Source organism: Lasioglossum baleicum, chromosome 6 (assembly GCF_051020765.1).
Source record: "Lasioglossum baleicum chromosome 6, iyLasBale1, whole genome shotgun sequence".
Lineage (NCBI taxonomy): Eukaryota > Metazoa > Arthropoda > Insecta > Hymenoptera > Halictidae > Lasioglossum > Lasioglossum baleicum.
The window spans coordinates 18,624,249-18,647,962 of NC_134934.1; the positions used below are offsets into that span (position 1 = coordinate 18,624,249).

Genomic DNA, 23,714 nt, shown 5'->3' on the forward strand with positions numbered 1-23,714 from the left:
ATGCAGCCGAATATTGCAAAATCATTGCTCGGAAACGTAAAAGAACGACTTTTGAAGCAAACAGCGCGCTAGATTGATCTTTTATCTAGCGATTTTGACTAATAAAAACCCCCGTCTTTGCATTATCGAGAAATCGGAACGCATTTCCCTGATCCTAGCAATTCTCGCGTACGTATACGTGGTCTAGCGGTGTGTGAGTGTTCACGCGCGACCGTCATCTGCTAGGAGACGGCCCCCATAAGCAAAATTTTATCGAAATTGCCTGCACTGTGCATCGCCCGCCCAGGGCAATCCGCCCGCAGGGCCTGGTTGCGAGGGTGTGCCATAGCCGTAGGCACGCCACGAGCACCTAGTTGTATATAAAAAACAAACAACCGCATGGTTTAGATTAAAACAAGAAACATAAACTGACTGATATATGGTAACATATTGTATAACATTAAAGTGTGTTGTAAATATGCATTGAACCTTTTATTATTCTGCGTATTGCATTTTTTAAGAACTTCACACGTTATATTGTATAATTAGAATAAAATTAATTCGAAATGTGTATCATTATTTTATATCAATATTCCTCATTTTAAATTGAAAAAATTGATACTTTTCGACAGGACACGTCCTCGCCCAATATCACAGTTTATAACAGATGGAACTCATACAAAACTAGAAACAGAATTTCGTGTTGTAAAAATAAAACAATAACTGAAAAATATTTTCTCCGCAGGGGGGGGGGGGGGGGGAACATCATCTAAATCTAAATCTAAATCATAAGTCACTAAACAATAACTCTCTATCAGATCTTGTAAATCCACAACTTTCCGATACATAATACGAAAATAAATAGTATAAATAACATTAAAGTACTCGACTTATCAATAAACTTTTTCATTATATATTAATACTACTCGACCCTTCTCAAGGAAATGTAAGACACTCAGGGTTCTTTAGGTTTCAAGTTCTCCATCAAATCACTTCTGTCCATTATCTTGTCAAGTTCTTCTTCTGTAAAAGCTGTAATCATATTTCGTTATTAAGGGAGCGTAAAAATTGTTTAAATTGAAAAGATAGATCAAGTATCTGTGAATTACCTTCATTTTTAGATGCAACTACTTGATAATCATTTGACTTTATATACTTTTGTAGTTCCAATAACGTGTCCTTATTTAGTACAACTTTAGCAGTCTTAGGAATTACCATCTTCTCTAACACACGTTTCGCATCTGCACGTTTAATAATTATTTCGTCAATAGTTCCCTTAGCGCACAATCTATACACGACTATTGGTTTTGTTTGGCCTATCCTATGACAACGAGCCATAGCTTGTATATCCATTTGTGGATTCTAAAAACATACATCAATCATTAATTTTAACTATTAATATACAATAATATAATATAACACTTATAAATGATACATCGAAAAATATTAGTATACCCAGTCACTGTCATATATAATAACAGTATCTGCTGCGGCAAGATTTAATCCAACACCACCAGCTCTTGTACTTAGAAGGAACAGAAATATATTAGGGTCAGAATTGAAATTTTCAATGGATGTTTTCCTTTCTTCGAATTTAATCTGACCATCTAATCGGACGTATTCATAAGGACGCATTGATAAATAATCTTCTATCTTATCCAATATTGTTGTCATAGTGGAAAATAACAAAACTTTGTGTCCTTGGCTTTTAAGTTTTGCAAGCATTAAATCTAGTACTAACAGTTTACCAGATGATTTAATTAAATTTTCATCTATTAATGGTAAACCACATGGATCCAACGGACAATGAACCAGATATGGATGATTTACAATCTTTTTGTACATAACAACTGTAACAAAGAAATACATTTTATAATAAAAATTTCTGTAGGTATAGTCGGCGATTATGTGAACACCTTTTAAAAACAATGTGTCGCAGTTTTTTAAACTTGGACCAAACCGCTTGGATATTTCAGTTTTTCTTTGAGATGTTAGGAAGATTAGTTCACTAGGTACTTAATGTATAAAAAGATTTTTGTACTATTAACGATAACTGACCTTGCTGCAGAAATGTAATGTTAAGAAGGAAATCTTGATTACGTTCTGTCACATCGGTATACTGTTTCCACATTTGTAACTTATCATAATTCGCATCATTTTTCTTACGTAAACTGTCCTGCACACTTTTCTTTTCAGTATCATTGTTTAGTTCATGTTTGTTGTTAGGCATATTTCTCAAGACACATCGTCTCTTCCGTCGTATGCCCTCATCTGTATATATACTAGGTTCTTCGCGGATTTTAGATAACATTCGTATATCACGATCTAATACTGCTTTGTATAAATTGTATTGGAGTTCCGTAAGAGGAGTGTAAACAATCAATTCTTTTTTCGGTGGAATATCTAGACAAACATCTGCCTTTTCACGTCTTAGCATAAATGGCTTTAATATTTCACGCAAAGATGCCAAAACATGTTTTTCTTGTTCAAGTTTCAAAAATTTCTTAGTGCCTTCGTCGTACTGAAGTTCCTTCGCGTCAAACCACGATTCAAATACGGCTAGATTGTCAAAAATTTCTGGCAATAAGAAATTTAATAGTGACCATAATTCTGCTAAATTATTTTGTAATGGTGTGCCCGTTAGAAGAAGTCTGTTCATGGATTTGCAGGTTGCTAACACTCTATATCACAACAAGAAACATAAATTATGATCAACAGCTTCCATAATTAAATAATTGAAATTTCAAAGTACACACACACACACAGCAAACATACCTGACAAGTTGACAGTTGTATTTCTTTATTCTATGTCCTTCGTCGATTATTATATATCTCCAATGTTGAGATCTAAGAAAGTGTTTATCCTTTATTGGTACCTCAAATGTGGTGAGCACAATTGGTTGTGAACTATAACAGTCTGCAACCTTATGTTTTTGTGCAATCTTTTTTTGTACAATTAATCTTTCATTCGCTGTACCGTATAGCACCGTGACTGGCAATTCTGGTGCAAACCTGTTAAATTCTGCTGTCCAGTTTGGTATAGTTGATAAAGGAGCAACTATTAAGTACGGTCCGCTTTGTTGTTTTTCAAACAAATGACATAATAAAGCTATTACTTGGATTGTTTTTCCAAGACCCATTTCGTCAGCTAGAATACCATTTATACCATTTTCATAAAGGACTTTTAACCACTGAAGACCATCTTTTTGATAATCCCTTAAGTCTCCATCAAAATACTTTGGCATTTCGAAATCAATATCATTCTCCGCATTATTTTTATCATTATCATCATCATTAATTAATTCATTTTCATTATCTTCTTGACTTAGTTGTTTTTGTATTTGTTTTTGTACCTATAGAAATTATATATATATAATAATATGAAAAAAAAGAGAAAAAAAACAAAACACAATACATTGAAATATATTGAATAAAGTTTACAAATTTCCTTACATTTTTGTCTATGCGATTTCGCTTCTCCTGACCTTTCGTCTTTTTGTCCTCTAGTGATGTTTTTCCACCCCTGTTCTCAACTTTCTTTGTGCCTGCAGTAACGGTTTTATTCCTCTTTTTCTTCTTCATAGTACCATCAATTTTATCAACAATGTAATTCGAAAAAAATTTACTTCTATTTAGTAAGTGCATTAATCGTTTGTATTGTTGTTCTTGCATTTCTTGAATATATTGTTCTTTTGCTATTAGTTTAGCTTCATCATTTCTTCGTTTTCTTTTTCGATCATTTTCAATATTTGAATTCAACGGCTCATTACTAAATTTGACATCGAGTCCTATGGTACTTGTAATAGTTGTAATGCCTTTCCACATTTAAAACAGAAAAAGGACAGAAAGATAAATTTTAATTAGCACTACTATAAAAATACATTACTTCCATTGTAAGTTGTACAAAATCTGAACTATTTATGTATTGTATACTTAATAGACGCTTACCTGGATTATTTAAAATATCAGTGTTCACATTTTCTTTATTAGCTTCCATTTTTATATAACTGGTAGTAATAATATATAAAATAAATTAAAAACTGACTGCACCGTATGACCTTTACGTTTACATAGGTAAATCCCGCCAAATGTGAGAAACCAGGAACAATATATCGATAGTAACATAATAACATAAGTGATAGTAAGCTCACTTACAAAATCTGAACACATAACCACATTTACGAGTCATAACATCAGGGGGCGCTGATTTCATTTTTAGTCATAGACTTATAGAGATAGACTGCGCGGCCTGTACGAACACTTGACGAACACTGTACGAAGCACACCGATAGTTGGTGGGGGCGCAGCAGGCCAGTCACACACACAACTCTCACTTCCTACGCATTCCCCACTTTCATTGGGCGAATCTCTCCCCACCAACTCGTCAATTAGAAAGAGAGCGCCTTACGACCACAACAGGCTCTCTCTCTTACTCTTTATCACTTTATACCCCGACCGCCATGGCAGGCTTCAACGCTTCGTACAGGCCACGCAGTCTATCTCACTATCTCTATGTATATGTCATGGTCAAGTCCAGTGAAGTCTATTTGGCTCTACTTGGGCCCAAATAAGAAGGTATATACTTGTTCTGCGCATGCTGTTGCGCGTCAGCTAATGATCGCGTGGTCGGCGAAGTACGAATAGGGGGATTAGCCAATGAACGAGTTCCGTTAGAGTGATATGCGCAGTAGAATCTTAAATTCGTCGGCTAGTAAGTACCTTCTTATTTGGGCTCATCAAGTGAGCATATGCGAAAAGCGGAAAACTGGCGAAAAACGCGACGTCCTGGAGGGAACATCGGATAGGGACTTTATCGTCGCGTAAGTTAGACAATCTGTTAATACATACGAGAGGTCAGTGCACGTCACGTAGTTATTATTCGGAGTTGAGAATTTTGTGGAAATTTATCAATCCCAAAGTGTAACAAGAAAGATTTCCTGAGACTCTCTCGCGGAAAGACATTGCGAGAAAATACGCGGAGGTCTCAGGTGTTGCGGATACGAATTTGAGGACCTCTCCTCGGAGGAAGTGTTCGCGTACTTGAGTGGCATAACGCTGTTGTATGTAATCGTGGTATTGCTTTTGAAAACTTTATTTTGTTAAGGTACAGGCGTCTCTTTGGCGTCTGTAAAGGGCAGACAGAGTGTGTGACAGGTTATGTCAACTGGATTGGCAGGTGCTGTTTCAAATCAGGTCAGTGTGTTGACTTGCTACCACACCGCTATTCTGCAGATACCTTTCACTGAAGACAGCCATTCTAAATTTTCTATATTTTTCCATGCAACGGAATGCAGCGGATGAAAGGACAAACCAACAGTCAAGGTGAGTACATTACGTCTTTGCACGATAGTCTTTTCGGTACCTCTTTCTTCGTGAGATCAGTCTCCAAGACCGTGCACAAATTTTACTCTAAAATTCGCTATATACGTGTACGTATTTTTTATCGGTTGAGGTACGATCATTTCGAATCTATGTACTCTAATTTCATAAAAGTCCGGCCGCAATATTTTCATATCGCGGTAAACTGAACGCATGTATTTCTCGAAATTATACAAACAATTTGTTATCTACGATCTTAACAGGTAACTATAATACGAACACGTATGTACACATACGTATTTAGTGGAATGGCAATAACCTATCAACATGGTTTAGTAAATACATCTCAAGTGCTTTTATTGTCAACAGAAATACACGTTTCCTCTATGTGTTTTTTAAGATTACTTTTTATTCTGTGACATGCGTTAATTGTTATTAGCCGTTGTAACACATTTTTATCAATATATCGTAACACGGATGATAACACACGATCTTATACGTTAAAAAACATTTAATTCAAAATTAAAATCCAAAATTTTCTGTTAAGTTTTACGTGTTATAATAGGTTTGTACATTTTGCATGACACATTTTTATTTCTTTCTAAATTACTGATTTAAGGAAGGAAGTTTTTTTGCACATATGTTTAATCTTCGTACTGTTATTCTGTACTAAAATTATTTAAATTAATACGTTTCACTCACCGTTTCTAGTGAAACAAGCTACATACCTTATTTTTTCGCTGTAAAGATCATTTTCATTAAATAATTATTCTCCAAGTACTGTTTTCTTAAAATAGTATATCTTATGTATTATTTGTTTACTAATTATACATGCACACACATATGATTTAAGTAATGCAACACAATGTATTGTTCTAATAAAAAATTTGAAGTTTTATCAAATTATTAAAGAAATACTTTCAGATTATTTAGTACTCGTAAAGAGTACATTTAGTACATTAATAAGATCAAATTCCATCTCTGTTAGTGAGCAATGGTCCTAAAGAACACCAGCAACAACCACAGACAGAACATGCTGGCGGAGAAGATACTGGATTTGATTCGTGGAGAGGAGGCAATAATACGCATCATTCAAGCTATCCAATTGGTACTGGTGACCCATATAGTACTTACTATGCAGGTACCTCGTTCCCTTATCAAACGTTCGGTGCCGGGGATGGTACTTGGTCAAATGGAACAGATCCCGTTACATTTCTTTCCGGATATGGAGGTCAAATAGGTCACGATGCGTACAGCATGGATGGAATGTTCTCTGCTAGCGCAGGAGGTGGTTTTAGTACATTTGGTCAGCCTGCTTTTAATTATTTTCATGGGAACGGTGATTTTAGTGCCTGGGGCACTCCTAGAAAAACACGTTACGAGGATTATTATCAAGCTCCACGTGGAAATGAAAATTATCCGACACCTAGTAATACCGAAATTAAGGCTATCGAGCAAAGCGTGCAGGGGTTGTCATTGGGAAGCGGAGAGGTACCACGACAAGAACAGCAGACTACATCTGCTCAGCCGATAAAACCAGAACCGAAGGAGCCTAGGAAAATAACATGGGCAAGCGTAGCGAGCCAACCGGCCAAGCCAGTACCTCCCCTATCATCCTCCCAAGGAATGAGAAAGAAGGCTGGGATGCCTCCGCCACCTATTGTGCCTGGAAAGCATAATATGGACATTGGAACATGGGGCGAAGGTAAATCATCTGCTCCTCCTCCGACAGCGCCACCGCCGCCTCAGGTACAGCCTCCTGTTCCGCCACCTCCGCCACTAGTTCAAAGACAAAGACCTCCTCCTCCGCCATGTTGGAATAGACAGCCTACGACGCCTCCGTCACCTCCACAATCGCAGATTCATATGCCACCCCAACAACAACAGCAGCAGCAACATCAACACCACCAACCGCAGCAACAACCGCAACAACATCACCAACAGCAGCAGCAGCAACAACAACAGCAGCCGCCGCCGCCGCCGCCACAACAACATCAGCAGCACCCGCAACAGCATTCGCAGCCACATCCACAGCAGCAACAACAACAACAACAACAACAACAGCAGCAGCAGCAACAGCAACAACAGCAGATTGTACAAGCGCAATCTCATCCTGTTCTGGATGAACTGAAAGTGAAAAACGATTATAATCCTGTAGATTTCGATCAAACTGCTCCTGGAGCTAGGTTTTTTGTTATTAAATCTTATTCAGAGGATGATATTCATAGATCCATTAAATATGAAATTTGGTGCAGTACCGAACACGGCAACAAAAGATTAGATCAAGCGTACAGAGAAGCCAGTCGCGAAGGTGCGCCTTTGTACTTGTTCTTTTCTGTGAACGGATCTGGCCATTTCTGTGGTATGGCACAGATGGTATCGCCTGTTGATTATCAGAGTAACAGCTCTGTCTGGTCTCAAGACAAATGGAAAGGTCAATTTCGTGTACGTTGGATTTACGTAAAGGATGTTCCTAATGTGCAACTTCGTCACATTAAACTAGAAAACAATGAGAATAAACCAGTGACTAATTCGAGGGATGCGCAAGAGGTTCCTCACGCAAAAGGAGTGACGGTGTTACGTATATTGCATACGTTCCGGCACTCGACGAGCATCTTCGACGATTTTGGACATTACGAACGCAAACAGGCCGAGGAAGACCAGCGTAAAGTACCAACAAATCCTCTACCGCATCATCACTCTTCCTATCATAGAAGCAGAGGCCACGCCGATATGCCGAGAGACCATCATCTGAATCAACCCCATTTGCATCATCAGCGCAAAGTGAGTAATAACTTCTGGAGCATCGTAACGCGATATTTCACTTTACAGTAGAAAAATAACGAGAATGTGTCTATGAAAATTTTTAGCCATCTCTTAAAATAATATATAGCCAAATAAATAAATATTTGTTGAATAATTCTATAGCTAATAAACCTAGCGTTAATAATGTTAATGGAACGAAATTTGGTGATTGCGGTACTTATTATTATGCGTTTCCTTACAGGATCGAGATGGTGGTCGTGGCAGAGGCAGAGGAGGTTCGCGCCAGTAGCGGTGGATACAACAAAAATATACTATTATTCATGATAGTAATCATCATAAAGGGAGCACGCTACGACTAATTATCGTCTTACTACTTACCTTTGCTTTCGTGGATACACAAAGGGCTTCTAATTCCTGTGACCGAACTCTCACCATTGAGACTATCTCCTTCTGTTAAATAATCAACTTGTATGATAATTAGCGTCGCGTCGGCATCATAAATATTATCTAATTATACCTACTATGAAGAGGAACATAATTCACTTTCACGGGATATCGAGTAAACTTGCTGACAGTTAAGCATATAGTGTGGTGTTGCGTGCTATTCGTCGAAAAGGTGTTTCTTAAACGTACAAATTAAAAATGAAAGAAAAAAAAATGCGATATGGAAGAAGAAAAACTGTAATATGTGGACTAACCCCTTGTAAAATGCTTAAACTTTTGTTGATAATGAAAAAAAAATCTATGCGAGAACAATATTGTAAGCAAGTGTCATTTAAATCAATTACTATTTTAAACTTCAATGGACATGTAACCTGGTGCCTGTGACTGAAAGGACTCTCACACCTTTCTTTGTTAAAAAGGTGCAAGGGCTTATTACAACATTTTAAGTTTATTTGTAACAATTATGCTTGATCATTGGATAATAATAGAAATTATTGTCAACTGATTATTTTATGCATATTCTATATCTATTGCAAATTATATATATATATATATATATATATATATATATATGTATATAGATATATATTATTATTATTATTATATTATATTATATTATATTATTCATGGACTGCAAAAGCGATCTAAAATATTATATAATGAAGAAGAATATAATATTACAGTTACTCTATTGTAACGTATATGATGACGAATATTATTCTATTTGATGAAAATTTCAATCAGATATTATAATTCCTATTGTTAAAATTATCCGTTATTTTATTTTATTTTTCGAACTATTTACTTATACATTCTCTTCGTCTTAGTTTGATAATTCTTCAAATCGAAATTATATACTTTAATCACAAGAGAAACTTGTCCATAGTTTCATAAATTTTCGAACATGCAAATTGTTCGAGATGATTCTTTTTTGTAAAAAAAAAAGTATCTTTTCAGAAATATCACTAAATTTAATCTATTTTTACGGAATTATACGTAGAAGTTTGAATATTAATATAAAAGAAAAACTGCTTATCTAATGTGAAATTAGTGAACTAAAACATGGAAAGATAGATTTTATCATAGATTTGATTACTTATTTGGTAGTTATATACGCATATTATTATGAATAGAAATTGATTTCTAGAGAACTATACAGAAAATGATGAAGCAATGATGTTTTCTTTCATACGTTTCACGAAAAAATGAAACTAATATGTATACTTTAATATAAATCAGCAGTCTTTTAAGGATGAATCAGCAGATTTCATACAATGTGTAATAATGAGAACTAGGGTGTGATTTTCAGTTTATTAAAGAAAATTGTACAAAAATTATTGAATTACATGCAATGCAATGCAATGTGTAGTGCAACATTGTTCAATCAAGGCATGCTCATTACGAGAATTACTTCTCTGCATATACAATTGACGGATAACAAGAAAAAATACCTAAACCATGTGCAGCCGAAGTCTTTTTCCTTGATTCTATGTTGCAGAATATTGCAACAGTGAAACACATCTTATTAAAGTAATATATCAACGTTAAAAATTTGTGGCTGATGTTTTTAAATCACTACATCTCATTTGTAGTTTAAGAGAGAAATTCAATTGTTCAAGAGTCGAGAACACCTAGCATTGTCCGAGTAGAATAGACGATCATGTAAGCTCTATGAAATTTCTATGTTTCAGTTGATCAAAGTTTGAAAAACTTTGTTAAATAACTTCATGTATGATCATTTTATTGATTACTATTCGGTTAAAGAAAGTGATTAATATATTTTTCTGAATCACATTTTAAAGTTTCGTTGAAAGATATTTGGATCCCAAAGATTTATCTGAACTTTATTTTATGATTGACACATTATATTATATACTATAAGTATACAAGCTGCATATCTGTATATTATCGTTGTATTATAATATGCAGACATACGAATAGTATACTCGTAATGTATCTACACTGTTTAGTATTTACATTGTATAATCATGTTTGATTAAATGTTGGATCAAACTACGAATTTAATATTCAAATTTAACTATTAAAAAATTTCACATGCGCAGGAAGTGCTTTTCTAAAAAAAAACACATAAATTATTCGATTGTAATTTCGATTGGTAATCCTATAATTTAAAATGATAAATACGATGAATGGCAATTGCATGCATTCGACAATTGCTATTGCATGGGCATCGTGTGCGTTTTACAATAGTATTAAAAAAATAATTGATTTCTTCAATGAATTATATTTAAAAATCACCGATCATCATCTGGGAAATTGATTAGAAAAATAATTGCGTTCAATGTGATTACCAATCGTAAGTCAGAAACCTTTGTTATTTTTCTATCCGGTTATCCCATCTTACTCCCTTTTTAGATGTATTTGAGGGTTCTTTAGAATCTTGAGAATGATTTGTGGTTGCCAAATATGGACACAATTTATCCACTGTAGGTGGTATTGGTTTCAGTTCGCCGTGTTGTCCTTCGTATCTTCGCGCAGCTTGAGCTTCAAATTCTTTTAAACAATCCGTCATATCTTCGTCATGTTCAACAGTTGGCTTGACCGGTTCCACGTCGTAGTCTTTCGCTTTCGTAGCATCATGTATCTTTTTCACTTCGACCGCTATTTCGTCACCGAGTAAATTTCGATTAGCGAAATAGTCGCGAACATTATCGCGTACCTCCCGCGAGAACTTATCGGGATTGGTCTCCATGTAACGATACACGAAAAGATCGGCCCCCACAATGATAAAGTAATGATTGAAGATGTTAATACGCGCGCCGATGTAGAAGTCTTGAGGGGTATAATATTCCGGATTGTCTCTTCCAGTGTTCGGCTTCGGGACCAGTGTCGCTTTCAGGAAGCAACCTTCTCGACGACCCGAGTTGCGTTTTTCGACCTCTTGCACCACTATCGTGCCGTCGTGTAAACTATACTGCAGGATGAAATCACGGTCCTTGTCTTCTGGATGCACCACGTCCATTTGCATGGAATAACGTAGTTTTTTCGGAAAGTTGACCAGCTGACGGACGACATCCTTTCTCGGTGGTTTAGGCATGAAGGCAAAACAGCCGGCGTAAGTATCCTCGGGTGTACCGAATTTGATGTGCGGTGGTGGTACGTATTCTACCGTCGGCTTTGGCTCCTCTTCCGGAAGCGGAATTCTGTCCGGTTGCGTTATACCCAACATGCCCGTGTAATATTTCCGTGTGAACGAGTCGCAGTCGTGCAAAAGAAACCGTCGACTGAATATGAACACCGTTCCGCCTATCTGTAACAAGAAAAATCTTAACATTCCCTCGATTTATACGAACACGTTATTCTAAATAAGGATCTTTTAACCATCATTTTTCAGTTGGAAGCACAAAATTTCGAAACGTCTTTATGTCTTAGATGTATATAGTTGCTACAGATTATATCAGGTGGTAAATAAGTTGAAAAACGGTGGTTCATGGAGGATACACCCTTTTGCGTGAAAAGTCTTCATAACATGTCCTTTGTTTTTAGTAATCCTTCAGAGAGAGACTTACGATAAAATCTTGTGGCGTATAATATTCAACAATTTCTGGATCGCCGTATTCTAAGTATATGGCTGGATAAGATGACGGTAAATTTTTCCAATCTTTCGGTACTTTCATTCTTTTCAGTAGGGTGGCTACCGGATCCTTTCCGCAGTTTCGTTTCTGGACTTCTATTACAGATATCGTGTCGTCCGTTAAGAAATACATTATTCGGTATACGTCTTCGTTCCACGTGGCAGTGAATCGCAACACCATCTTATCGTATTCTAAAAATCGTCGTCTAGGATCATCTGGGATTTTCGTGACGCACGTGGGTGTTCTCTGCTTGGACGCGCGAAACAACGTGTAAGGATCTATAGGAGGTTCCTCTTTGTCTCCGACGTCTATCCCTTGGCTACTCAAAAACTCTCTGGTAAATAGATCGCAATCGACAATATGATAAACTACACCATAAATACCTGCAATCAACGATATACTATATGTATTAGATCGCGTGACTTGGCTTGTAGCTGTAACAGAGAACGTACGCGAACGGTTCACAAACGGTTCAAACGGTTTCTAATCAACGTAATTACGATTGATGCGAATATTTTTATAGTTTTATATACAAAGACATATATCGACCATCACTTATTCGTCTGTAGTCTGTATACGTACATACGTCAATCCCTACATTGAAATCCTTCCAATGTAGCGTATCACCTCCTTCGTTCTTTTCGATCTTTCCGCGCCTAACAAGCTTTCCTTGTTGAAATCCTGCGTTATCAACCGGTGGCTCCATCACGCTTACTGTATTGTCCTCCAAAAAATACAGAATGTTCACATAACGTATCCGGAAATGTTCGTCAGGTGAATTGAATACTCCCTGGCGGAAAAACGCTTTGAAACAAAGGCATTTCTGAGCGAACAACGCGTAATGCGGAATAACTTGACGATATGCGTATCCCTTCACACGGCCATATGTTAACGATGGGTCATACCTATACATATATATATATATATATATATAAATATACATAGTTTTCAATTTTATATTAATATTTTGTATTAGTGTCGTTAACGTAAGTATAACTTTGTACGAGATACTCGAATAAACGCTACGATTCAGTTTTAGGAGTACAATAAAATTTACACGATTGAGTTTACATTGTTGTTCTTATACTTACTCTACTGCAATTGTATCTTTAAGGTACGCGGCTGATGCAGCATCTATTGGCCTTCCTCCGATACCGACTCTACTGTCACGCACCACGCGATAACCATTTAAAAAATTTAACTTCTGAAGCAATCTATAATCGGTAATCTTTAAAAGAAAACATTATTTCAATATCGATTGTTAAGAGATACGGTAATTAAAATGTACTTCCACGTCTGACTTACACTTGGATTACGAAATGCATAGCCCGGTATATTTGGTAAATCTTCCATATTAAATGATTAAAATATTGTACAAACTATACTTTCTCGCTAGACGCGTGTCTTCGACATATCTGTTTAAACCTCTCTGTTGCTATAGCAACACTACTACATATACGCATATATTGATGTAACGTAACACCAATTTCTTAGTATCTATTGCGCTACTGACAGAAAATTAAATTAAGAATTCAGTGGTTGTATCTATTCGCAGGCAAAGAATAACTAGTTCAAGTAGTTATTTGATCATTTATTTCTGCATAAATTATTGACAACAGTAGCATTGGATGGTTTTCACTAAAACTTGTTAGTTGCCTCGATTAGGAAGTCACATACTAATTATTTCTTTGAAAATAGCCATACACCCTGCAGATAAGCAGCCGGCTACTGGCACGGTGATCAACCATGCAAATGCAATATTACGAAATAATTTCCATGACACGCCTTCACCGCCACGCGATGCCCATCCCACACAGACAACTGATCCCACTTTGCAATGTGTTGTTGACACAGGTAAACCAGCCTTACTTGCCAACAAAACTGTCACCGCTGCTCCTACCTGTGATCGATATTGAATCGGTAAATCATCTATATCGAAATTTTATATTTCTGATGCACATTCCGATATTATAACAGTTTTCAAAGCCTGATTCATACCTCTATAGTAAATCCAGTTGTTGGTGTAATACGTGCTAAATCTTGACCTAACGTTTGTATAACTCTACGTCCCCATATCCAAAGACCAGTTGATATTCCTAGACCACCATAAAGTAGAATAAGTAATGGAGTTTCTGCTTCTTGTCTAGCTGATCCCTCTGCGTATACAGCCCAAAGTGCAATAAGTGGTCCAATCGCGTTGCTGACATCGTTGCCACCGTGTGCGAAACTACCGAACGCAGCAGTCAGTACTTGCAGAAAAGCAAATAGTCTCGATACTTCCGGTGGCTCCTCGTTATTCCTTTCAAGTTCAACTTTAGCACCCTCGGTGTCCGATCCCGATGCCATTAACAGAGGGCTCGCGCTGCTATTACCGCGTAACTTTGGTGCTCCTTCTTTAGCGTTACCGTTACTACTACTACTGCTACTACTTGGTGGGGCTTCCGATATAACGGATAATGCTGTAGTTTCTTTTTTATCACAGGTACCAAAATTTGTTGTTGTTGTTGTTGTTATTGTTGTTGCAGTTTCGTTGCTATTCAGTGAAAGTAATATCCTCTTTCTTTGCCACGGTACGACAAAGACATAAACAATGGCAGCGGAAAATAAACCAAAACTTATCGCGGCTATTAAACTACCCCACCATGGCAATTTGTCGAGCATTAAAACTGAAAACGGAGATTCGATAGAGATTATTATTAAGATAGTTTTAATATAGAAAAGTGTTCTAACAAGATACGAATATATGAATGTTTACGTTTAGGTCCGTCGTGTGCAACCGAGATAACATTAACAGCAACAGTGAGACCGTACGCTAATGGGAGAATAAGGAGACCTTGTTCCAAGGGCTTCTTTGCCTGGAGCACAGATTTTCTTAGAAGCCAAAATATAGCACCTGATACGATTCCGCTAAGTACAGGACTGGCAAACCAGGATGCTGCTATATTTGCCAGAGCTATCCACTTTACCTGTAATAGCAAAATATCGATTACATTGCAAAATAACAGGTATTTTATATTAGATAAAAGAATGAGACTACTGACCCCTGCAGTACCTTTACACACAAGTGAAAATCCAACTGTAGCACCAACAATGGAATGTGTTCCGGAAATAGGTAATCGTAATGCTGTCGCTAGCATTAGCCAGATACCAGATCCAGCTAAACTAGACAACGCTCCTATCATTAATTCTTTTTCATGGCCTTCGTACAACGTAACATCTAGTATTCCCTTTCTCATTGTATCGGAAACCTGAAAGAGATATTTTCGTTAATACTTTTGCCGATAATTGTCCTCGATCATAAGACGATGATCTATCTTTAACATACCTTATAGCCAATGAGTACAGCGCCAGCAATTTCGAATATAGTTGCTAAAATACAAGCTTGGAATATTGTAAGTACTCCAGCACCCACGCTCGTTCCAAAACTGTTGGCAACATCGTTAGCTCCAATTCCAAATGCCAAAACAAAGGCCACTAAAAATCCGACCACTACTATCCATACCAAGTTCTCGTCGTATGGTATGCTCATTTTTATTTACTTAATACTCGATTCTTCTGAACTGTCTGTGTGTATGTTTTTTGTTTTTATGCATTTGTCAAATGATTATTGATATCGAATATCCTCTTTCCATATTGTTCGAAAGCGACGCATCATCATCGAATAAGAGGACACGCATCGAGGAAGAGCTTCTGATTCACTCTGCTGTACATTGATGTATCAATAGTTTTACATAAGAATATATATTTCTTCTTTTACATTAATATCCATATATGTATATATAAGTGTACGTGTGAGTTCCTGTGTATGTTTGTGTCTGCGTACACATATAATTTGATATATTTTTGTTTTTTTATTTTACTTCTAACACGATCAATTTTGTAACTTTGTACATATAACAGAGGTAGTATTTTGGCGCAGCACCTAATATATTGAACATTATGTTTTCTTTGGACACTATCGTACAACTGCCGAATGCTTTGCCAGCATTGAATACTTAGACCAATTACTGTGTACACGCCTTTCTGATCATTCGAGTTCTTATTGAATATAAAATATGATGTTCGATTTGATAATTATTCATTATCAGCGTCTTCCATACGCGGAAACACGCCGACCGCTGGCTTTCCGGCATCTGCAATTAACCAAAACCCGTGTACTTTACGCGTCACGCACATGGTCTTTCTACAGATTCATGTATTAGAATATGAAGAATTCTTGAAAGCGATGCAACTACTGCTTCGTTTAACAATTACCTTCGCACACACATGATAACCGTCTTAGAATCGATCTAAAGGAACAAGTTGCTTCGACATCCATGAAAGAAATTCAATTACTTATTAGACCGAGGAAACTGGAGGAAACGGCCCGGTTTGCCAATTCTGTTAACGCTCGATTGCGCGAAGGGGGTGGTGTGTTATATTATACCTTACCCCTCTCACTATTCACGTGGTGACACTTGGTGCATTCCTGACCAATTCCTGACAAAGCTTTTATCCGTAAGAATAGGCTGCTCTTTTCCTTTCTCTTTCAGTTTTTTCGCGTGCAATTTGAAAATGACAATCGATGTCGCTACGAAGGGGTGCTTGTATGGAAAGTGGCCGACGTTTTGCAGACTGTAAAGAGTATTCTATTGAAAACTATATGCGTAAAAGCGAAAAATGGTTGGCCAGTATGGGCAAAGCTTTCAAGCATATTGTATAGAGTTTTGTACACGAAAAATATTCTAAAAGATGCTCTCTACCATTACCACTTTTTGCATCATTCTTTGCACGATCTTCCGTGTAGTTCACACTTCGAAATCCATTTTTTAAGAATTATATCGAGAACACGCGTCGAACGTTCGGATGATGGCATGAAGAATTAATTGAATCGTTCACTAAAAAGGCAACGAGATCGAGGATACAAGAATAGAAATTGTTGTTCACTCACAGAACCGAAAATTTGTTCACACAAATATCAGAAATCTCTTTAGCAACTGGGGATTGGGGATGCCGCTCAGATTCGCGTGGGGGTGAGATATTGATCCGCCATTTTCCCGCGAAACGATCTTATACATATACGTATAAATACATACGAAGTAGTTTACTGCCGCATAAATCTGACGTGTAATATTTGTAAATCGATGAACAATCGATTGGCCATTCTCACGTTTCAGTATCCACGTTGATTTCTCTTTAAATGTCATCGCGTTTATTCACAATCTGTATTACGCATTTAACCGTGCGCCGGATCCAGCCGGATCTTCGTGGGGGAATGGTGAATAAGTCGTTGCATAAAGGGTGTTAAATGAGCTACGAATTGATGTGAACATAATTACCAATAATCGCGTATCTGCTCGTCCATATATATATAGTTGAACAAAAAGGTCATCTATTCACAAATCTCCGTCGGTAGACTGTGGATGCTTATACGAGAGCTCATGGTTCTCGCAAATTAATAATGGAAAATCGAGAATTAAGTAATCATTTCCTGTACTTATTGCAAACTTAGTTGAAACAGAAATAAAGTACATTTGTATTTAACTTCTTGCCTTATAATGTGAACGTTTTGCACTGAATTTCATTATTGTAGCAATATCAATGTTATATTCTATTGGTTTTCTATTATTAATTTCCAACTTTCATAACAAATGCATCTGAACTGTGAATATAGAATTCCTTTTTCTTCTAGCGAATTATCCAATCTTATAGCGAGCATAATCGAATGACTTAAATATAAAATGAATTTATATTAAAACTGAAAAATGACTCAACGGTATAATAAACTTTATTTCATTAAACCAAACGTAATAAAATGTGTAGAATTATGTCTTCTTATAATATCTTAGTTAGATCAACACAGTTTCAATGAGCGACAATTATATTTTACTTAATATTTTACATATCATACATACACAGTAATGGTTGTTCGTAATGTTACATTCTGCGTAAAATAAATTGACTAATGAATAGTTACTGTTATTCACATAGCATCGTAGCTTTCTCGTTCTGCTTTCTCCCTCCTTACTTCTTTTACTAACGGGGTAAGGTACAACTCGTCCTGTTTGATAACATTTTACACACGTGACATAATTCAATATTTATAGTATTTAATTAAGCAACTTATATTACGATCATATTTAATTACCTCTTCGAATTTAGTCCATTGTTCTTCTGGTAAAACTCTGTGTTGGCATTCCAATTGCGCTGCCCTGATAAGGCGGAATATACGTTCTTCTTGTGTACGTTTGGGTAGTCGTCTTATTGCTTCTTCGACTTCAGGATATTCGTGTAGAAGATCGTCTCTCCTCAAACCTATTTTGTACAGAAATGTATACAAATATAAAAGCATATTAAACATTTCATAACTAAGCATTTGTTAGTTTATAAACTATAAAGCAATCTCGTACTATTTATTCAGATATTTATTTTACAATTCATTTTTACTAATTTTATATTTATCTAATTCTTATTATATAGTGTATAGGTCGTTTCTTACCATACTTCCTAAATCCAGATATATTATATGCCCATTTTCGAAGGGCTACATTAGCTGCAAAGTAGTAAGATAAAATTACATAAGATTTAACTATGAACACGAATTAGATATAAAGTTGTATCACGTAAAATTAACTGACATGCCAAAGTCTTAATTAATGTCATTTTTATATATTGCGTTCCTCGCACACCAAATGCAGAATCCTTCAAAATTTATTCTTATGAATTGCTACTTGTTAGAATGCAGTAACAGTAACTTTCTTATTGGAGAAGAATCTGGAAGAATCACCGCGGAAATCAATAGAACAACGTCCTAAACTGCGTGTAGCGCTCTTTATCGTCTTATCACGCGAAATACGCTCGAAAGCAGAAGATGCTATTTCGTCTTGGCTCTCATTGGCTACCGACTGCTACCGACCATACCGACCCGTTATCGCGATCCTGCTGCCTCGCGAAGTCAAGACAATGAAGACAAAGAAAAATACTGCGCAGAGAATGAGAGAAAAACAATTACATATAAAAACAGGCTTGCTTTGATTCAGTTCCCTTTGCTCATTGCTTTTTCAAAAACCTGCACATTGCTGTAAGTATATATAAGTAAAACGATGGGGACAGAGGCGAGCCGTTATGGAAACGATTTTCTCTAAATACATAGACATAGACCACAGTGTAACTAAATAGACGATAAGGGACATTGATATAGCGAAAAACATCGACAGTATAATTAATTCGTTACCATGCAAAATTTGATAATAGATACTGCACAGAAAAATTCATTTATCGTCGTATGACGGAAGTTCAAAATCATCGTAGTAGTTTTTGAATTTATAACGGACAGTAACGGAAAGTACTGCAGGATGTAAATGGTGTATAAAGTGTTCCCCTAAATCTAATGCGAAGTTGTTGTTACGACCTATGATTCTATGGCAATGTTCGTTAAAGTTGATTAAAAAAAATTCATTATATATTATATTATTGTTTTAATTGTAATTCTTCTGCAGCGACAGTCTCGAGAACTCTCGAGAATGTATTTTGTCCTAGAATATTTCAAGAATACCCTAGATCGCGAGTTTCAGTGAGTTGCAGGTGGCGTAACGTGTAGAGCGTGTAGAGGAACTACTTTTCCGGTGCGTAGATGTTCGGTGGTTGATATATAAGCGGAGCGGGAACTGCTTTCAATGCCTCTTCCTCATTAAGAGTAGAGTTGTGTTCACGTGTGGTTGTGTCTCCTTTTTCCACAAAATAGGTCACACAACCCACCTCCATTCGTGAAATAACTCTTCTATAAAAAAAAAACCAAAAAAAATATAAAAATTCCAAAAAATACAAACAAAAAAATCGAAAAACCGTAGCTGAAAACCGTGAAACATAAGTAAAGTGTGGAAAAAAATAGTAATCATCGCGTTACGAAGAGCAACGTGGTCGGAAGAGCGCAAGCCATATTGAAGGAACAGGAGAAACCAAAAACCAGAGTATTTTGAACGTAAGTAGCCCGCACGACGTGGAAATACTACAAAAATGAATCCGGGAGCTCCGAATTATCCGATGGCCTCACTTTACGTGGGAGACCTGCATTGTGATATCACCGAGGCGATGCTTTTCGAGAAGTTTTCATCGGCTGGGCCTGTACTCTCGATACGCGTCTGCCGTGATATGATTACCCGACGTTCCCTTGGTTATGCTTATGTCAACTTTCAGCAACCGGCTGACGGTAAGTGTATTACTCATTTATTACTTATTACGATATTTCTATGACCTAGATTCGAAAAATCCTTCGTAAATCGTGTCTTTTCGCTGTATCGTTTGTCTGCGCGTGACACGTGTTTCGCATCGTACGATGCCACCATATTGGATTTTGCACGGGACAAAGTAGAATATGTGTAGTGGTGACGGTTGGTTGAGTCATACCTTTTATTTTTCCGTTATTACCTTTTACGTGTTCTAGATCTAGACGACAACCAGCTGTCCCCTGAAATCACGATGTTCCCAATAAATTATCTTGAATCACTTTTATTTAGTATCTATTTAACTGTACCCCCGAACGGTACTACTTATGAAATACTTACCTCGTATCTCGTATATTATCAATATGAAACGTACTCGGTACGTATTGCGCACAATGTGGCGATATTAGCAGATAAGACGAAGAAAAAGATACTATTATGTTGCAGCTAGAATTTTTATAATTAGAACATTCAGGAATATATGTATGTTTAGCATTTATAACAGCACTATGAATTTCAAATTATCGATTACGACGTATATTTTTAAATTAACAGCCATTTAAAAATAGTCTATGGTAGTTGGAGAAATACGATTCTTTTGTTTCTTACAAAGTAAGAAATTTCGAAACTTGGTGGGATAGAATTTTCGATGTTGTACAATGCGTTTTGATTGTATTTATAATTGAAGAATGAATTACAATTAGATTACATTCTGAATTCTTTTTCAGCCGAACGTGCATTGGACACTATGAATTTTGATATGATAAAGGGACGGCCTATACGTATTATGTGGTCTCAACGTGATCCCTCCCTTCGTAAATCTGGTGTTGGAAATGTATTTATCAAAAATTTAGATAAAAACATAGACAATAAAGCAATGTACGACACGTTCTCTGCTTTTGGTAACATACTTAGTTGCAAAGTGGCTCAGGATGAATCCGGTGTTTCTAAAGGTTATGGTTTTGTTCATTTTGAAACCGAAGAGGCAGCAAATAAATCAATCGATAAAGTCAACGGCATGTTGTTAAATGGAAAAAAGGTAATCTTTCGCTTGTAATAATGTTTTCTAATCTTGGGTACTTGTCCCCCTATAACTTGTCTTAATCTCAATAGAGATACTATTACTTTTTTCAATTAAATTCAACTAACAATGTGTCTGTTACGAAGGAAAGTATTGTATTTTTTCACTGTTAGAGTATATTAAACATTTTTTCGAAGATGCATATTGCACTTTGAAGAATTTTGCACCTAAATACCATATCAAAAACGCTAAAACGCTAAATAACGTCTGTTTAACAGAATTAAATGATCAATGTAGATGATTATATCGAATATATAGTATCATAAAACTGTTTAATTCTCTGGAAAAACAATGAACTAAGTAGTTTTAAAGAGTATTTAGTTTTTGTGTACCGCTCGAGATTTGAAGAATTCTTGATACGTAGGAGTAACGTAGCGGTGTGCCCTATTATTTGCTTGTTTCCAACAAACCGAACGGAAAACTGAACAATTATGTTATGATTATTAGGTGTACGTTGGTAAGTTCATACCGCGAAAGGAACGCGAAAAGGAACTGGGAGAAAAAGCCAAGCTTTTTACTAATGTTTACGTAAAAAATTTCGGGGAAGACATGACAGACGACAAACTGAGAGAAATGTTTGAAAAATATGGGACCATCACCAGTCACAAAGTCATGATTAAAGATGATGGGAAATCTCGAGGCTTTGGCTTTGTAGCTTTTGAAGATCCGGACGCTGCTGAACGAGCAGTACTTGAATTAAACGGAAAAGAGGTTGCCGAAGGGAAGTGTATGTATGTTGGACGGGCGCAAAAGAAAGCGGAACGTCAGCAAGAACTGAAACGGAAGTTCGAGCAATTGAAGATAGAACGGCTAACGCGTTACCAGGGTGTAAATCTTTACGTAAAGAATCTGGATGATAGCATAGACGATGAACGATTGCGCAAAGAATTCGCACCGTTTGGAACGATTACGTCCGCGAAGGTGATGTTGGAGGAGGGACGTAGCAAGGGGTTCGGATTTGTCTGTTTCTCAGCCCCAGAGGAAGCTACCAAGGCTGTAACAGAAATGAACGGTCGCATAATAGTTACTAAACCGTTATATGTTGCACTGGCTCAGCGTAAAGAAGATCGTAAAGCGCATCTCGCTTCACAGTACATGCAACGCTTGGCGAACATGCGTATGCAACAAGTGAGTCAAATGTTTCAGCCGGGCGGTACTGGAAACTACTTCGTTCCCACTATACCGCAGCCCCAAAGATTCTATGGACCACAGATGGCACAGATCCGTGCTACACCACGCTGGCCGGCGCAACCGAATCAAGTACGGCCCAATGCACAAACTGGTGGTTCCGGTTTTGCTACGATGCAAGGTCCGTTTAGAACTGCACCACGTGCTCCTGCTGCGCAAGCTGGTACTATGCGCAATACTTTGTCTGCTAGACCAATTACAGGTATAATGCTGCAATTTTAATGCAACAATTATTTCGTTTCTTGTTGTAAACCACGCATAGATGTATAGAGCTTTCGCTAATCTATTTCTCGTTGCAGGTCAACAAACGGTGGTCGGTGCAAACATGCAAAGCCGTTCCATGGCCGGTCCAGCAACAGTGGGAGTTTCAGCTCCGAACCGTCCGTCAAATTACAAATACACTTCGAACATGCGCAATCCACCTCAAGCAATGGCAATCCCTGCTCCTACTCCTGTTCAGCAAGCTGTTCATATTCAAGGCCAAGAACCTTTGACTGCCACGATGTTGGCAGCTGCTCCACCACAAGAGCAGAAACAAATGTTAGGAGAGCGTCTCTTCCCGTTGATTCAATGTATGTATCCGCAACTTACTGGAAAGATCACTGGAATGTTGTTGGAAATCGACAACTCAGAGCTCCTGCACATGTTGGAGCACAACGAGTCGCTGAAAGCCAAGGTTGAGGAGGCCGTAGCTGTACTGCAGGCTCATCAGGCCAAACAGGCTGTGGCTTCTAAAAAAGAGTAAACCATCTTATATTAGGCTATTATTTTATTCTTCTTTAATTATTCGCGTAAAATGTTAATTTTTTCTTCCTCATTCTGCAATTATCCTTGGTTTAAAAAGAGATTACTTATATAAAAAAAGCTTTACGATGGCTTCAACGATTACTACAAGCAAGAATGACACGAACAATTGTTATTCAGAATTGATAACTGATCGTGAAAGGGTTTTTCATCAAGTTTTATGATAATAAATTTTCCTTTAAAACTATCAAACGAGTTTATTCTTGTCCTCGTCTCCTTACTCTCGTATTTATACTCTTTTATTTTTTAAGATTTCTGTTAATGTTCGTGTGTTATTTCCATTTGGTACCTATATCGATGTAAAGACAAAATAAATTATTTCAAGTATTTAGACTA

The 23,714-nt window shown here is 36.8% G+C and overlaps 6 protein-coding genes across 14 annotated transcripts; 2 read left to right on the forward strand and 4 right to left on the reverse strand.

Moving 5' to 3' along the window:
- Window positions 1-238: 238 nt before the first annotated feature.
- On the reverse strand, window positions 239-4,455 carry LOC143209891 (lymphoid-specific helicase). The gene is made up of 7 exons (XM_076426173.1): window positions 3,928-4,455; window positions 3,433-3,794; window positions 2,755-3,332; window positions 2,038-2,660; window positions 1,435-1,829; window positions 1,089-1,341; window positions 239-1,011 (listed from the first exon to the last, which is right to left on the reverse strand). The coding sequence occupies exons 1-7, from the start codon at window positions 3,974-3,976 to the stop codon at window positions 935-937; spliced, it is 2,337 nt and encodes a 778-aa protein (XP_076282288.1). The 5' UTR covers window positions 3,977-4,455; the 3' UTR covers window positions 239-934.
- A 192-nt stretch (window positions 4,456-4,647) lies between these two features.
- Window positions 4,648-9,016, forward strand: Ythdf (YTH domain-containing family protein). Its single transcript, XM_076426175.1, has 4 exons — window positions 4,648-5,172; window positions 5,274-5,301; window positions 6,287-8,082; window positions 8,306-9,016. The coding sequence occupies exons 1-4, from the start codon at window positions 5,137-5,139 to the stop codon at window positions 8,351-8,353; spliced, it is 1,908 nt and encodes a 635-aa protein (XP_076282290.1). The 5' UTR covers window positions 4,648-5,136; the 3' UTR covers window positions 8,354-9,016.
- Window positions 9,017-9,162: 146 nt separating this feature from the next.
- Window positions 9,163-13,550, reverse strand: LOC143209894 (EF-hand domain-containing protein 1). Its single transcript, XM_076426177.1, has 5 exons — window positions 13,410-13,550; window positions 13,196-13,332; window positions 12,687-13,009; window positions 12,039-12,487; window positions 9,163-11,779 (listed from the first exon to the last, which is right to left on the reverse strand). The coding sequence occupies exons 1-5, from the start codon at window positions 13,455-13,457 to the stop codon at window positions 10,844-10,846; spliced, it is 1,893 nt and encodes a 630-aa protein (XP_076282292.1). The 5' UTR covers window positions 13,458-13,550; the 3' UTR covers window positions 9,163-10,843.
- Window positions 13,551-13,680: 130 nt separating this feature from the next.
- Napi-iii (Na[+]-dependent inorganic phosphate cotransporter type III) lies at window positions 13,681-17,371 on the reverse strand. 9 transcript variants are annotated; one of them, XM_076426189.1, is made up of 7 exons: window positions 17,180-17,371; window positions 16,536-16,718; window positions 15,430-16,237; window positions 15,146-15,352; window positions 14,860-15,070; window positions 14,103-14,770; window positions 13,681-14,004 (listed from the first exon to the last, which is right to left on the reverse strand). In XM_076426189.1, exons 3-7 carry the CDS (start codon window positions 15,631-15,633, stop codon window positions 13,774-13,776), a joined length of 1,521 nt encoding a protein of 506 aa, XP_076282304.1. In that variant the 5' UTR covers window positions 15,634-16,237; window positions 16,536-16,718; window positions 17,180-17,371; the 3' UTR covers window positions 13,681-13,773. The 9 variants fall into 9 exon arrangements, with proteins under 9 accessions (XP_076282304.1, XP_076282305.1, XP_076282309.1 ...); XM_076426190.1 differs by having other exon boundaries at window positions 17,254-17,360; XM_076426194.1 differs by lacking the exon at window positions 17,180-17,371 and adding an exon at window positions 16,853-17,156 and having other exon boundaries at window positions 15,430-15,807.
- Window positions 17,372-17,946: 575 nt separating this feature from the next.
- Window positions 17,947-18,906, reverse strand: LOC143209897 (cytochrome b-c1 complex subunit 7). Its single transcript, XM_076426196.1, has 4 exons — window positions 18,722-18,906; window positions 18,583-18,636; window positions 18,232-18,398; window positions 17,947-18,144 (listed from the first exon to the last, which is right to left on the reverse strand). Exons 1-4 carry the CDS (start codon window positions 18,744-18,746, stop codon window positions 18,067-18,069), a joined length of 324 nt encoding a protein of 107 aa, XP_076282311.1. The 5' UTR covers window positions 18,747-18,906; the 3' UTR covers window positions 17,947-18,066.
- An 844-nt stretch (window positions 18,907-19,750) lies between these two features.
- Window positions 19,751-23,570, forward strand: Pabp (poly(A) binding protein). Its single transcript, XM_076426176.1, has 4 exons — window positions 19,751-20,292; window positions 21,034-21,344; window positions 21,834-22,776; window positions 22,874-23,570. The coding sequence occupies exons 1-4, from the start codon at window positions 20,100-20,102 to the stop codon at window positions 23,317-23,319; spliced, it is 1,893 nt and encodes a 630-aa protein (XP_076282291.1). The 5' UTR covers window positions 19,751-20,099; the 3' UTR covers window positions 23,320-23,570.
- The last annotated feature ends 144 nt before the right edge of the window (window positions 23,571-23,714 follow it).

Coding starts and splice junctions, on each gene's coding strand:
- LOC143209894 (XM_076426177.1), bottom strand. CDS start 13,457: ATGGAAGATTTACCAAATATACCGGGCTATGCATTTCGTAATCCAAGT. Junction 13,010..13,195: donor AAAGATACAATTGCAGTAGA/GTAAGTATAAGA, acceptor ATATATGTATAG/GTATGACCCATCGTTAACAT. Junction 11,780..12,038: donor ATACGCCACAAGATTTTATC/GTAAGTCTCTCT, acceptor TTCTTGTTACAG/ATAGGCGGAACGGTGTTCAT.
- LOC143209891 (XM_076426173.1), bottom strand. CDS start 3,976: ATGGAAGCTAATAAAGAAAATGTGAACACTGATATTTTAAATAATCCA. Junction 3,795..3,927: donor TGATATTTTAAATAATCCAG/GTAAGCGTCTAT, acceptor AAATGTGGAAAG/GCATTACAACTATTACAAGT. Junction 1,830..2,037: donor CATTACATTTCTGCAGCAAG/GTCAGTTATCGT, acceptor TCTTTGTTACAG/TTGTTATGTACAAAAAGATT.
- Ythdf (XM_076426175.1), top strand. CDS start 5,137: ATGTCAACTGGATTGGCAGGTGCTGTTTCAAATCAG. Junction 5,173..5,273: donor CAGGTGCTGTTTCAAATCAG/GTCAGTGTGTTG, acceptor AACGGAATGCAG/CGGATGAAAGGACAAACCAA. Junction 8,083..8,305: donor ATTTGCATCATCAGCGCAAA/GTGAGTAATAAC, acceptor GTTTCCTTACAG/GATCGAGATGGTGGTCGTGG.
- Pabp (XM_076426176.1), top strand. CDS start 20,100: ATGAATCCGGGAGCTCCGAATTATCCGATGGCCTCACTTTACGTGGGA. Junction 20,293..21,033: donor CTTTCAGCAACCGGCTGACG/GTAAGTGTATTA, acceptor ATTCTTTTTCAG/CCGAACGTGCATTGGACACT. Junction 22,777..22,873: donor GTCTGCTAGACCAATTACAG/GTATAATGCTGC, acceptor TTCTCGTTGCAG/GTCAACAAACGGTGGTCGGT.
- Napi-iii (XM_076426189.1), bottom strand. CDS start 15,633: ATGAGCATACCATACGACGAGAACTTGGTATGGATAGTAGTGGTCGGA. Junction 15,071..15,145: donor TGTGTAAAGGTACTGCAGGG/GTCAGTAGTCTC, acceptor TTGCTATTACAG/GTAAAGTGGATAGCTCTGGC. Junction 14,005..14,102: donor CAACTGGATTTACTATAGAG/GTATGAATCAGG, acceptor TATCGATCACAG/GTAGGAGCAGCGGTGACAGT.
- LOC143209897 (XM_076426196.1), bottom strand. CDS start 18,746: ATGACATTAATTAAGACTTTGGCAT. Junction 18,637..18,721: donor ATTAATTAAGACTTTGGCAT/GTCAGTTAATTT, acceptor ACTACTTTGCAG/CTAATGTAGCCCTTCGAAAA. Junction 18,399..18,582: donor ATCTGGATTTAGGAAGTATG/GTAAGAAACGAC, acceptor TGTACAAAATAG/GTTTGAGGAGAGACGATCTT.